This window comes from Podarcis vaucheri, assembly GCF_965113315.1.
Source record: "Podarcis vaucheri genome assembly, chromosome: 10".
Lineage (NCBI taxonomy): Eukaryota > Metazoa > Chordata > Lepidosauria > Squamata > Lacertidae > Podarcis > Podarcis vaucheri.
In genome coordinates this window covers 36,793,023-36,807,690 of record NC_138748.1, presented here as the reverse complement: position 1 = coordinate 36,807,690, position 14,668 = coordinate 36,793,023, and the positions used below count along the sequence as shown (strand labels likewise).

Below are 14,668 nucleotides of genomic sequence, written 5' to 3'. Positions count from 1 at the left end.
TAGATCAGCAAGTCTTGACATATAAAACATCTTTCCCACAGTTTTGTAAAATGATCCCTCTTTGCTGCACTCCCTTGATATAGCAGCTTAAGGTTTTATTCTAACGTCTAGAAACAATGTTTTGAACAGATCTTAATTTTCTCTTTCAGAATGTATGAAAATAAGATGAAAGAAATGGAAGCTGATATTGCCAAAAAAACTCAAGCCATTAGTGATCTTAAACAGGCATTGCGAAAATCCACAGAGAGTGAAGAAAAAAATGAAAAATATATTGAAATCTTAAAAGAACAGGTAAGTAAACATGCTTCTGGGTGTAATTTGCCAACCATCTTTAATTTATATTTTATTTGCAAATTTTTAATGCACAATCTACCTTTTGTTTAGGATGCTGTACTTTCCTCATCTAGAGGAAAGGCCTTGCATTTGAAATGGCACCATCTTCTGTTTGTGTCACGTCTTCTGGCTTTACAAAGAACAGGGTTGTTTTTTAAGGGTCCCTTATAGTTTTATTTTCAGCAGCTTTTTAATTCATTACTTTCTAGCTTTTACTTTCCTTTGGAGGCAGGCATGCACTACCTGTTCTTGTCCACACGCCACACCCCAACCCCAGACAGCACAGGAGATGAACTTTTGTCTTCTGGGTTCTTTGCTCTGCTACAGGCAATCTGGCAAAGACCTAGAAATTTCTAATGTTAAAATAACAGTAATCTTTTTCTTCTATGTAAAGGTTGAACTTCTCAAACACTTTCCTGAGGGTGCCAAAACAGAGCAAGGGCTTGCCAAAGAACTTCAGCTTCTCAGGTAAAGCAAAGAAAAGCTTGTTTCTTCTATAGATCTACATGGAAAAATATTGAGGACTATCTAGATCTTTGTCCTGTTTTATGTGGTTGCAGATTAACCAATGATCGTTTGGAAAAGGAAAAGGCAGAGTTAGCTTACCAGGTGGAGAGTTCTCGAAAACAGACTGAAGTTAAGGAAGATGGTGGATTTGCAGCTGGTAACGTTTAAAATACTACAGATCAAACCTACCAAAGACTTAAATATAAAGAAGCTTCACTCACACAATAGGGCTGTCTAGCCTTCTGAAAAGCTACTTCCTAGAATCAGGGACTTATCTGAACAATGCGGAATGAAGTGTGGACAGCTAAAAGAGGGAGGAAATGGTAGACGTATGTGAGCAAAAGTGCCTTCCACGCAAGCAAGGGAAGGTTTAGGACTTTTGACTAATAGGTTTTTGAATGTGAAGTAAATTACAGTAAGCAGTATCTAAGTTTTTGTAGAACCATTCTCCCAGAATATCCACTTTTTGTCACAAAGCAACTCAGGTGAAGCTCTAGAAAACCTGGGACTCCCTGGTTTTATTTAATGATAAAACTCATCTTGAATTGTCATGTAAGGACTTTATTTACTCACCTGGCTGGGCCAATGAAACGGCTTCATTTACTCCACTTGTATTGGAAACTTTACATTTATTGAGGGAAATCACATTAGCTTTAGAATATTACATTTCAGGAAAATGAGAACAGAACACTGGAAAGTAGTGGTAGTTTTTACTGTACTCTGAGGTTATACAGCTGTTGCACATAAGGCTGTTAAGTGGCATCTAAAACCTATGAGTATTACCTACATGTATGAAAAAAGTAGGCCAAACTGCCTGTGGTACAAGCCTAGTAAACACATGAGCATTTAGACTATTTGTCTGAAGATGCCTGAACAATATGCTTATGTAAATAATGTAAAGGTGACTCCCTATTTACGTGGGGGTTCCGCTCCTGGGCCCCGCATGCACACATGAAGTCGTGCAAAATGGAAGCACCCTGGAGAGGAGTCCTCAACCAAGGCCTGCTGTCCCTTACGCTCACAGGAGTCACAGGGGTGGCATAGCAGGCACAGCTGACATGTATGGGACAGCAGCACTTGGCTAACCAGATGCTCCCCATTTCTGGGTACCACTTCCAGGTGTTTTGCACCGCATGCAAATCAAAGGTGTGTAAATGAGGAGCTGCCTGTAAATGTTTGCAGTAAATTATTAACTTTGTAGCAGTAGAGAACAGACTTTCTAGCTAATTTGTAACTTTTGAGGCATCTTCATCACACACATACATATGGAAAATCTTCCATTTGAATCCCTAGGGAAAGATGGAAACTATAAACTACTGGCAGAGGTAACAAGCCTCAAGACACAGTTGAAAACCTCCGATTTAGAACAGCAGCGACTTCATGTAAGAGAGTTGTAAATATTCCAATTTCTTCCAGATAAGTATCTGTTTATTGAGAAGATTTTCAGAATGTGTTTTAGCTATCATTACCCACAATTTGAGGCAAGCTATTAACAGTCATTCCTTGCTAGATATTTCACCTGCCACTCACAGGTTACCTCTTTCCTATCAAGCTTTTCAAGACAGGTGAAATTTCCCCATGTTGGATTGTAGATTCCCAAAGGTAAGATACTACCAGAGATTTTTAACCTAATTCTGTGGAAAAAATAGTGAAACTTTCCCAAGTGCAAAGCTTTGGGGTTTTGAGAGTAGATCTAGCAAGAAGAAAGACAATGAAGTTCCAGCAAGCAGAGAAAATGGGAGAGCAAACCCAAAGCTTGTCTCTAGGAGCTAAGGCAAGGCTCTCTCCCACAGATACATTTCTGTATTTCTACAGTCCTACCTAGCAAAATGAAGAGAAACGACCCACCTGAAGATTCACTCCTCTGCTACAATGAAAAGTTGCATCCATGTTCTTAAACTCGGAGCATGAGCTAGCCAGACTTCTGGGTCCCATTGATTTTAGTGGGCAAAGAGCTACATTCTTATATCCCCACTAGAATCTCTGGGATTTAAAAGTACTTAACTTTGGCTGGATTGTGCCCATTATGTTTATGGCCTACATTTTACATCAAAGCCCCAAGCGAAAGATGAAACAACGCACATGTATCGGAGATGAAATTGTTAGGATTTAATGTGTAAGGATTTATTGTGTGAATTTTTTGCTGTTCCTCATTAGGAAGAAGTCAGAAAGCTGAAAAATGAACTGGACCACTTTGATCCATCCTTTTTTGAAGAAATTGAGGATCTAAAATACAACTATAATGAAGAAGTTAAAAAAAATATTCTCTTGGAAGAGAAATTGAAAACACTTTCTGAACAATTTGGTGTTCAGGTAGATATTCCAGCCAGAGTTTCTGTTGATTAAATGAAAAGGTACAGAATGTTTTTGAAGAAGACCTGAGACTTGGCACAGAAAAGAAACAAGAACATTCTTATGTCAGGGGTCAAACAAGCTTTTTTTATACTTTCTCAGAAATGTGTTTCAGCTCTTGCCAAAGCAAGCATCTCCATGAGCTACTGCTTGTTTTCACTTCTGCAAACACAGAAGCAAAAGTAAGGAATGAAGGTATAGTACTATTATACTTGTTTTTTTGTGCTAATTTATTATATAGTCAGTATTATATTTTTATAGATCTTACATTGATGTGCTTGCAGTGAAGGTATAAAACTGAATGCAGTTTAGAAATTATTTATTTTTCTACATTTGTTCATTACTAGTGTATTATTCAAACAGTTTTATGCTTATTTGCCCTAAAACTGACAGCCCAGAAATATGGGCTTTATCTAATAAAAGATATACAAACTTGCTAAACAAGTTTACTTCTCATTTTTTGCGTTCCATTAGTATGACTGAATTTTAGTTTCATTATTAGAGGCAACTTTACGTAAAGCTGCCCTGACATCATTTAAGCAAACAATGTACAGTAGTATTGTAACATATGTATTTCAAAAGAAATGTATCTTATTAAACATTTTAAAACAAATGCCAGTGGCTTCTCAAACATTGTATTCCATGACATATACACATGTATCTTACTTTTATTACTCATAAGATATATGTTGTTCCTTTGAAAATATATAGAAGCAACGAAATCACTAGATGTATGTATTTTTGAGGAAACAGCAATAAATTTGCACACAGTAACTCTTCAGAATTGATATAATGCACACAAGTATTTTTTGCTACAATATTTGTAGCAGAGTATAAAATATAAACAGAAAGCTACCCCGAGGCTACTCAACTGACCCTAAGTTAGTGAAAAATAATGTTCTACTCCTCAAAAGTTTGACAGTAAAGCATTCTGTTTAAAAAAAAGCCTTTTGGAAATTTTTCTTTCACTTTATAGTTTGATCTGTTGCAAAATTTAAATATGCTTTTCAGTTATACATTGCTAGAAGAAATTCATCCATACAAACTAGTCATTACCACAACTGAATGTACAAACTATACAATAATTTAAAACAAAAAGCAGGAGATTTCAGGTACGTAACCATCACTTCAATAGGTATGTTTCCCACACAATTTAAAAAAAACAAAACGCTCAAAGTTTATAGATTTTTATTTGTGGCTTGTCTGCTACATAATAAGCAGCAGTATTTGTTATATACACATTGAGCCATGTGTTGCCTAAATACTATTTACATTGCATTTCAACAATGGAAACCTTTTGACATCCCCTATCTAAGGAATGAACAATCACACAGATGGCTACTTTTTTAATAAAAAAAATAATTTGGTCACAGATTACTTACTATATCTCTGAGACTATTGAATCTTTGTCCCTCCAATTTTGAAAAATAATGGAAAAGTGTCTTTGGCTCAAAATTATAGTCGTATTTGGCACTACTAAAGGTGATAACAACTGGCTGAGAAATCAAATGAGGGTCTGCAATTGGCCAGCACAAACCAAGATGATGCCGATGGAGCTATGAAGAAAAAACACACAATTACATTACTAACTGCACAAAGTACCAGATCAGAGTCTGAAACAATTGCACGGACCCATTTTAATACTCAATCACAGAGACAGGTTTTTAAATTCTTGATGATTGAAGGCTTCATCCTTTCCTACTTGTGTTTGAAACAGCTACTCTATTCTTCTCTCCAAAATTACATTACAAGCATAAAATAGAAGATACAAATTGCACCAAATCAAAACTGACATCTGGAAATGACTCTGGAGGCTTTATTTTAGAAGAAAGCCATGAGAATGAAAAATTAACAGTCAAATAGTTTGAATGATGAGCAAACACCAAAGTATTATATGGATTCACGTGTGTATATTTGCATCTTCTATGCAACTTTTTCTGTAAGCATTGATATGTTGAAATGCATTCATGTATAATGTGAAAGTGCTTCTAGGGAATTAAATGATAACATAATTTGGTGGGGGTTTTTTTACTAAGCCTTCAATTGCAGCTGAAAATCCATTTTCTTCTTTGCTCAATTTTTTAAAAATAAACTTGGCAGCATGTTGAAGCTACTGAACTCAAGGCCTTTCATTCATAGATAAAATCAAGATGTTGGTTATTCAATAAATCTTTCAGAATTACCTTAATTAAGTTTCCATCAGCACAATGCCATACAATTCCTTCAATTTTCCCTTCTTTGCTTTCATCAAACCAAGACAATATGTCATCATGATTCAGTGGAGGGGCATTTTTTATTTGAAATGTTCCATGTGGTACGAGAAAGTGGATAGGATGTTTCTTGTCTCCTAAGCCTGTTTAAAAGATTATTAAACAAATACAATCAACTATTTTATTATATTACAGAAGTTCCCGTCCCACCTTTATTTCCCAATTGTCAATGATGCTCCCTTAGCCAACTCTCTTGGGCTCCATGTAGACGTTTTCCAAATATTTTGTTTCTAGAGTCTGAGCAATTCAACTAAAGACAGACAGGAAACCTTCTGTTTGCTGCAGCTCAGCCGACCATTGCCCTAGGCTTTATCAACACAATGCTTTTATTTGTTTAGTTGTAAACACTTCAAGCAAGCTGCATATTAATATGTTTGTTTGCCAAAGGTTTTGCTGTGTATTGTAATTTTTAAAAGATTGTGTTTGCAATAATGGTACACAGTGTTTATTACCAGTGCCTGATATAAAGCTCTCAGAAAAATCTTGTTGATGAATATAAGATATGCTTACCATATGGATTTGCATTAATGCTCGTTCCAATAAGCTCCAGAGTTTGCTCTGAGAGATCTGATAAGGGCACTAAACTAATTTCCAGAAGACCAGGTTCCTCAGTGTGATTCTTCAGAATGAGCGCTAGTTCAAATTCATAGTCAACAACAGAGGTATGCCAACAATATTGTTTGCTGTTTTGTTCCACTGGCACCCAGCCTGTAAAAAACCAAAATATTTTCCCCCTATTTAGGTTGGCTCCATTGTTTATAAAAATATTACAGGTGATATGAACATTAATATTGCTCAAATATAAAAAACCAATGGTTAAAAAATAATCTCTAATCTGACACTAAGGTCTTGCAATTATCCAAATTTATATTGCTCACTAGGGAATGCCTGCAACAATTCTGTCTCAATATTGCACTTCAGTGTGATCTGGAGAATTCATGTTATTCAGATCAGCCCTGTCATGATATTTCAACCTTAGTCCCTCAATAATATAGTGAAGGTAAACAAGATATATAAAGCTACCTGAAGAAGAAATAGGTTATACAAGGACTATTTCACCATGCAAGTATGACTTTTGACATGGTAATTCCCAATTTACTTGTTTACAATATTTATAGGCCACCCTAGAACAAATTTATCTGGGTGGCTTGTTTTTCAGTTATAATTGTTGAATGAGTAAATTAATAAATTATTACATAAAGTATTTAAGATCTCTAAGTGACTAAAGTTTGGAACAGATTTTTCTGGTGTTAAGCTATGTTTTTCTACCTGGAATATGTCCATTTTCATCAGGAAAAGGTTTTCCATTGCAGTACTCTATTTCCTTTGTTGGAATCCAGCATTCAGGGACAGGCTTGAAGTCATCTTCAACATTCCAAGTAAATCCTGGAAGCAAGAATATGAAATACACTTGTTATCTATCTTCTCAAGTATTAACACAATTTATCCTAAGACAAAAAAAACTGGCAATAACAATTGATTACATGGATTTTATAAATTTAAGTAGTATGGACTGCTCTGTTAAGAGAATTATCAAGGGTATTAAAATGCTGATTCTGCATTTGTATTTATAATTATTTTTCTTATACCCCACCCATCTGACTGGCTTACCCCAATCACTCTGGATGACTTCCAGCAAAAATGCAGGAAAAGCAGCAGTAGCAGCAACATCAAACATTAAAGGCTTCCCCAAACAGGGCTGCCTTCAGATGTCTACGAAAAATTATACAGTTGATTAACTCTTTGACATCTGGCAGGAGGTACATGCAATGTACATGGCAGGTGTGACTACCAAAAATACCATCTGTGTGGTTCCTTGTTGAAGGCCCTCAGAACTGACCATGTCTGGGCTGAATGATGAGCATGGAGATGCTCCTTCAGGTATACGGAGCTGAAGTCTTGTAGGGCTTTAAATGTCAACACCAACACTCTGAATTGTGCTTGGAAATGTACTGGGAGCTAATGTAGATCCTTTAGGATCGACATTATGTGATCCCGGTGGCCGCTCCCAGTCACCAGTCTAGCTGCTGCATTCTGGATTAATTGTAGTTTCCAAGTCACCTTTTAAAGGCAGCCCCACACATTTAGAAGCATTTACTTTTTGAACCTTCCTACATTCCTCCTAAAAATGTTGATATTCCAGTCAACAAGAAGAAAGGAGCACGTGCACATGGTGGCAAATAAACAGAGACTTGAGGAAATGGAACAACACCAACTTCACCCTCTCGGACAAAACAGCCATGATCAAAATGATCACCCTCCCAAAACTAATCTATTTATTCCAAACCTGGATTCCCCCAGCCCAACTCCAGAAGTGGCAGAAAAAAACTACCCTCGTTTATTTTCTCATACAAAAAGGCAAGAATAAGCCTCTAATACCTGTGCCTCTCCACCTCAGAAGGAGGATGGGGAATCCCCCAAAAAGAATAATATTACATCACCAACCAAGTACGCCACATAATGCAGTATATTCTAGAACACGAGACGAAACAATGGGTCCACTTGAAGAGAGAAACCATCCAAAGCATCCCCACAACAGCATCCCCATTTCTCCAAAACAAACTAAAGAAAATCTCCACAACACTGAACAGTCCATGCTTAAAGCATGGAATGGAAAAGTAGGCAAACTATCCCCATCCCCACTAACCCCCCTGGCCTATAACCCACTATTCCAACATGCAGCACAAAACCTCTAGATATAAACCAGGCTAGCCAAAGGCCAACACTGTCTAAAAGAGTTCTACAACAACAGCAAACCCATAGCAGCACAAGAAATACAGGACAAACTAGGGGACATCCAAATAACTTAGCTAACACATAAAGGGATGCGGGTGGCGCTCTGGGTAAAACCTCAGCGCCTAGGACTTGCCGATCGGAAGGTCGGCGATTCGAATCCCCGCGGCGGGGTGTGCTCCCGTTGCTCGGTCCCAGCGCCTGCCAACCTAGCAGTTCGAAAGCACCCCCGGGTGCAAGTAGATAAATAGGGACCGCTTACCAGTGGGAAGGTAAACGGCGTTTCCGTGTGCTGCGCTGGCTCGCCAGAAGTAGCTTTATCACACTGGCCACGTGACCCGGAAGTGTCTCCGGACAGCGCTGGCCCCCGGCCTCTTAAGTGAGATGGGCGCACAACCCCAGAGTCGGACACGACTGGCCCGTACGGGCAGGGGTACCTTTACCTTTACCTTTAACACAAAATCAACTACATGCCTTCTTAAACAATCCAACAGTAGAATCAGCAACTACTAGACCCTTGACCACCTTCAAAAACCTCCTGACAGCAGAGGGACACAGTAAAGGGATGGTATCCACAATATATAAAATACTGCTCCAAAATCCCACAACCCCCTTTCATCCAATCAAAGAACAATGGGAGCATGACATAGGCTATGAAATAAACCCCGCACAATGGTCTAGAACAGCCTTTCTCAACCTGTGGGTCCCCAGATGTTGTTGAACTACAACTCCCATCACCCCTAGCTAGCAAGGCCAGAGCTCAGGGATGATGGGAGTTGTAGTCCAACAACATCTGGGGACCCACAGGTTGAGAACCGCTGGTCTAGAATGTGGTCTAAACCTCCCTTTAAGTCCATATCAGCCAAAAGAAGGGAACTCACTCTGAAACTCATCTACAGGTGGTACTTAACACAACGGAAACAGGCACGGATATGCCCAGAAACCTCACCAAGATGTTGGAGAGGCTGCACTCCGCAGGCACATACCTCCAGATGTAGTGGGAATGCCCTAAAATCCAACCCTTCCGGACAGCACTCCTACAAGAGATATGCAAAATAACTAAACAGGTATTAGAACTCACCCCAGAACTGGCCCTACTGAACATCTTCCAAGATCATAATGACCACTCACATTATATAGAGCTTATAACCCACCTACTCTCAGTAGCCGGAAGCCTCATAGCCAGACACTGGAGGGAATTTTCAGGAGTAAACATGAACCAATGGTATCAAATTGTATGGGAAACGGCCTTGATAGAAAAGCTAACCAATAAACTGAAACTGACACAGGGACAAATATAAGAGGATGCCTTCACCCCAGTATGACTCCCCTTTATCAGCCCAACAAGACAACAAGAATCTACTGACAGCATATGAATCTATCTAGTTTACCTGACCCAACAAGCCCCCCCCCAAATGCAAACAAACCCCACTGCAGCCAACCACAGTCAACCAGCCACACCCTGCCCCCCCGCAATACATCTCACTACCAAGGAAATGTAATAAACAAATAGAAAGAAAACCTACCCAGTTGACATTGACACAAAACCCCACACGTACACTATACAAAAGAATATAAGCCTCACCACCCCACTCCTCCTCTTCTTCCTCAACCTTATACTGTACTCAACACTAATGTCTCACAACAAATGTAACTGATTTGTAAGAAAGATAGTACAACCAAAAGAGATAAGATATGTACTTTTGTAAACCATTAAAATCTTTAAAATAAATAAGCTCTTGATTACCAAAAAAAAAAACCCGCCAGCTACCAACCTTTTGAGTCACCTGCTGAGTGCACAAAACGTTTAAACCTTTTCTCAGCTTGCTTGTTTGGTTTTCTATCCAACCGGGCCCAAAGGTATGGCTGCCCTATAGTGAACAAAATGGCATCAAAATTTATCATGAAGTTCCTTACAACAAACAAACAAAAATCTAGACAACTGCTTTCAACAAGTACTGAATATTGCTTTTAACTCTGGCATGGAGCAGCTGCTCGCATAAGCTCTTACAACAATCTTGGAAGTAAACCCACAAAAGTTACGGATCTACACAAATTTCTGCTGGCCTACTAGAGGGATAGTAGCCCCGTGCTTCCACGCTGGCCTAGAGAAAGGAAACTTACAAAGGCGCCTAGAGAAAGCATGGGGCCCAGACGCCTGCAAGTGGAGTCGTGTGCAGGGGGGAGAAGAGAACAGCCGGTCCCTTTTGCCAATCAATATGTGGTGAGGAAGACCTTGCTCACTCAATTGGGGGGGGGGGACACTACAGAGAAATGGAAGGAGGCGACTAAACCAATTGCCCAAGGTGGCTACAGTGACATCAGGCTATCACTGTTCTTACCAGTGAAGATAGTGTGGGCTGATGTACTCATCTCCATCAGCCTGGGCAAATGAAGGAGGCTGCCCTACCTACCTTTCAGCCTCTGACCATGGACAGGAGCCCAACACTTCCCTTAGCCATGAATTCAGTATGGATAAAGCCCATATTTTGAATTATGTACAGCATATTTTCACTATAAAAAGGACTACTTAACAGAGCTCTTTCACGTTACCTTTGTGCGTAGTTATGTAGCAGCAAGTTCCATCCACCTTTTCAGTTGGGATCGCACTGTATATATCTGCATCTAATGCCTTTGGATTAATTGCTTCAGTGGCCAGCACTTTAAAAGGCTACGGAGAAAATAGGTGTCAAAGTATTTTGGAAGTATAACTTTTTTCAAGGCAGGAATTAGCTCTCCATCCCCACCCCCACGCCTGCCCCCAAACCCAGCAACTTTCATTCTTAATAACATTGATTCCATGACACTATGTTTCCATATTTCTATGTTGTAAACTGCCCTATGATATTTATATGAAGAGTGGTATATAAATTTCATAAGTAATAATAACAATATCAATTCACAGGATGAAACATAGACTCTGTTTCCTACTGAATTTCAAAGTCATTTTGAGAGGGTTCTCCATTTTGAAGGAATAAAGCCTAGGGTTACAGAATCTTAAAAGCTACTATATCCATGGCAACAAAGATTCCATGCATCATTTATCATGGGAACAACAGTTGCTCTCAAGGCTTCAGTTTGAAATTAGAAGCCGCATCACCAACAAAATAATGGTACGTAGCTATGTTTATTACTTTGAAATCACAGGGATAATCTCATTAAAAGATGGCTACACTACGAAAATCCAACTTGTAATGTAACCTTTTCTTCCATCAAACTTAAGCAGAGAAAGAGTGAGATGTATTCTGATGGCTTGCGGTTACTGCTGTTTCTTAGCATCTGAATACAGAAAAGTTATTAAGGAACTCGCTCAGTGCATTATAATGGTTCAGACTGAATGTGAAAATATACCCGAGAGGGGAAAGCGGGGAGGGATCTTCACCTTCACAAGTATCCAGCCCACTCCAGCTACTGATGGCACTTAGGTAGATTAATGTAAATGACAAACAGAGCACGCTTACTTGAGCAGCAGGTGCAAAAATAAAGTAAGATACACCTGTTGTGTTAAATGAGACTCACATATTCCAAGGGAGGGGTGGTGGTGTTGATGTTGTGTGCAGGCCTAGAAATACTGTATGGGATTTCTGAAAGGGGAGATGCAAGGTGGATGGGTGGATTTTTTTGGAGGGGGCGGAAGCTAAGCCGAGCTAAGTTTTGGCCCAAATATGATGCCCAAGTAACTAACGACCCACCCTAGCAAGGGCTAGGAAACAGAGAAAGGGGCCCCAAAACGTCCTCAAAACATTCAGGGCCATTTCGCTCCTGCAGACATTTGTACAAAGAAAGGTGCACGCAGGTAAAGTGCCCTTGCATGCGAAGCACAGGCTGCAGGGTCTTCCATAATAATAGCCGCCTCACGTGGGGTGAAAACTCGAGGCGATCAAGAGGGCAGTCGGGGAAGAAGAAGCGCCTTCCTTTCCCAGCTGCCTGCCGACCCTCCTCCCCCCGCCGGCTTCTTCTTTCCCCCGGCGGGCGCGGGGCTCGCTCTGCCTCCCTCCCCCCCCCCATACCTGGCGCTCCCTCTTGGCCGAGGGCTCCTCCTTCACCTGCGTCACGAACAGGCAGGCCACCTTCTGCTGCACCGAGCCCAGGCGGCTCATGGTGGTCCCTCCGGCCTCGGAGCAGGCAGCAGCGGCCGGCCGGCCCGCGCGCGCGCGACGCCGGTGATTAGCAGCAGGCCTAGAGGCTGCCTCCCCCCGGCGGCGACCGGAGCAGCAGGCGTAGCTAGGCCCGGCTGAAAGGGGTGCCGGGAAATGTAGTCCGGGAGGGAAGCTGAGGGACTCGTTCTCGCGTGACGTCAGCGCAGAGGGGCCGCTGGCTCGTCCCTAATAAAGAGAGCGCAGCTTTTGCATATGACAGCCTTGAAGAGTTAGAAAGGATTGTGCTTGGAAATAAGACAGTACATCTCCCCCTAGCGGGCAAAAGGATAAGCAACAAGCACCCAGGTGCTCCCTGTTGATGGCCAACTTTTTCCACTTGGTTTGTTAGTATTTATACTCCGCCTTTCACCCCCGACGGGACTCAAGGCGGCTGGCAGTGAAAAAGAGGCACCGCTCAAAAGAAAGAAAGAAGCCAAGTTGATAGAATTAAAGCTGTACACATATATACTTTAAAAATGGATTTGGACAACTCCAGCAATGCGTTCAGATAGAGGACTGTCCTTGAACAATGTTTCAAATGGAGAGCCGTCTTTTGAGGGTACTGGCAACACACACATTTTAGATATTTATATATTGCTTAATTACTAAAGTGGTGTGTGCTTATTCAGGAAGGAAATACCGTTTAAAATATACATCTCCAGAGTTTATACCATTTTACAGGCTAAATCCGTGCTCTCACTGGATGTTTATCCCTGCAGCTGCTGCTTGGTAATGTAGTTACATCTAAATGGGCAATTTAGTTCATGTTCTATAGCATGTGTCCAGCAGTTAGCTTCCGTAACTCTGAAAAAGTTTCTGTGTTTCATAGACAAGTCTTCAGGTGATTTCCCTTTGTGTGGGGAAATGATGGCTAGTCTTTAAAATCAAATGTAAGGGTTGTAGAGAAATGTATGTTCACAAGTTACTATTACAAATATTCTATTAGATATGTAGCCTGTTCAGCAGAAGTGTGTTGCTTCTCTATTATTATACTATGAGCTGTCATAAAAACAAGCGTGCCCTTTCTCCATGTCAAGCAATAGACTGAATTAGATCAATGTTACTGAATTAGATCAATTGCATACAGATTAAGTGGGAGGCAGCCCCACTGCAAACAATGGAACTTCCTTCTGACTGTGGAATTCTAGGGTTTCAGTGTTATTAAACACATGGAGAACTGATTCTAGCCACATATATTTATATATTTTAAAATAATACCAAATCAGCTTGTTTCTTCATTCAGATGACTTATTCATGGTTTCATTTATGGAAGGAACACCAGTTGCCACTGAACTACAAGAGCCATTAGGGTAAACATGCTTTATAAGGTTGCATACACAGTCTGAATAGCTGTACTGTAGCTGGTACTGTTCTATGCTTTCCCAACCTTTAATAGCAAGAAGTTCAGGACCAGTCTTTTACATTAACCTTTTCTCATTGTTTCTTCTTCTTCTAATGTTCTACTTATTTAAAACTTATTTCTAAACTCATTGTGTGTTCTTTGGTGTGACTAGCTCAGTTTTTAAGGCAGAAAACAAGTCCTGTATAAAATGTAAACTGTGTTTATTAAACATGTACACTGGTTTCCAACAACAGCTATCAAAGAAACCACACAAAAATATTAATTGTAAATATAACTAAACATATAGTAACAATATTTTTTTACAAGGATTAAAACAACCATTCTCCAATTTGAAAGCAACTCCCTTTAAAAGTTTATGACCTAAAAGCCTTTCCATAGATAAAGCCAGGCTCAAGGCAGCTTACAACTTGAAAAGATTTGCATAATTACAAACATAACAATAGCAGTAATAAGCAGTAACCAAAATGCATTAAAAAGTGCACAGCCAAATTGAACAGTTTGCATATAAAATAATAAAATCTTAAAATAAAAATATACCGCCCTCGCAGGCCAGGTGGGAAAAGGCCAGCAAAGTCTTCCAGGACATTAATCCAATCTAGATATTGCAAAGCATAGTTCACAAAGGCTGCATCATCAAACGAGATTGCAGCTGGTGTAGCTAGAAGGAGTTACTCCTGATCACAACCGCCACCCGATAGTCTAGGAATAAAGCCAGATTCAGAAGTCATAGAATGCAAATTTGTTCTTTCAGGAGGGGTGAGACTCTATATTGAGTAGACCATTCATTCCACAATCCAGAGTCCTGCTAACCACCTTAATCCATATCTTTTCTAGATAATTGGCCTTCATCCAGCATGTTACTGATTTTGTGTCATGATTCAGGGATTCCACTGCTTCACTAATATTTGAGGGAAAGCAAAGATGTAACTGAGTATTAACTGCAATACTAATGACACTGAACTCCAAATCCT

General features: G+C 40.0%; 3 protein-coding genes across 6 annotated transcripts in view; 2 read left to right on the top strand and 1 right to left on the bottom strand.

The window, feature by feature from the left end:
- The window catches only part of CEP290 (centrosomal protein 290), a 51,961-nt gene extending 47,433 nt beyond the window's left edge, over positions 1-4,528 (top strand). The window contains exons 52-56 of the mRNA XM_082240931.1: positions 150-291; positions 728-801; positions 894-997; positions 2,134-2,222; positions 2,998-4,528. Coding sequence (XP_082097057.1) covers positions 150-291; positions 728-801; positions 894-997; positions 2,134-2,222; positions 2,998-3,186 — 598 coding nt within the window. The 3' untranslated portion in view covers positions 3,187-4,528. The remainder of the gene's footprint in view (positions 1-149; positions 292-727; positions 802-893; positions 998-2,133; positions 2,223-2,997) is intronic.
- RLIG1 (RNA 5'-phosphate and 3'-OH ligase 1) lies at positions 4,366-12,407 on the bottom strand. Its single transcript, XM_082241034.1, has 7 exons — positions 12,206-12,407; positions 10,749-10,866; positions 9,971-10,066; positions 6,732-6,848; positions 5,973-6,170; positions 5,376-5,545; positions 4,366-4,748 (listed from the first exon to the last, which is right to left on the bottom strand). The coding sequence occupies exons 1-7, from the start codon at positions 12,293-12,295 to the stop codon at positions 4,560-4,562; spliced, it is 978 nt and encodes a 325-aa protein (XP_082097160.1). The 5' UTR covers positions 12,296-12,407; the 3' UTR covers positions 4,366-4,559.
- LOC309542278 (uncharacterized protein C12orf50 homolog) overlaps positions 11,196-14,668 on the top strand; it is a 21,305-nt gene continuing 17,832 nt past the window's right edge. For 2 of the 4 annotated variants that reach the window (XM_082241016.1, XM_082241020.1), the window contains exon 1: positions 11,197-11,308. The gene's annotated coding sequence lies outside the window, so the exon portion shown is untranslated. Of the gene's footprint in view, positions 11,309-14,668 lie in introns of all 4 variants that reach the window. The other 2 variants (XM_082241018.1, XM_082241019.1) reach the window with 2 other exon arrangements.

Bases quoted from the DNA above. Each gene is read 5' to 3' on its own strand.
- RLIG1 (XM_082241034.1), bottom strand. From the start codon at position 12,295: ATGAGCCGCCTGGGCTCGGTGCAGCAGAAGGTGGCCTGCCTGTTCGTG. The intron at 10,067-10,748 runs GTAACGTGAAAG...TGTTCACTATAG, and splicing joins CTACATAACTACGCACAAAG to GGCAGCCATACCTTTGGGCC. The intron at 5,546-5,972 runs GTAAGCATATCT...TCTTTTAAACAG, and splicing joins CATTAATGCAAATCCATATG to GCTTAGGAGACAAGAAACAT.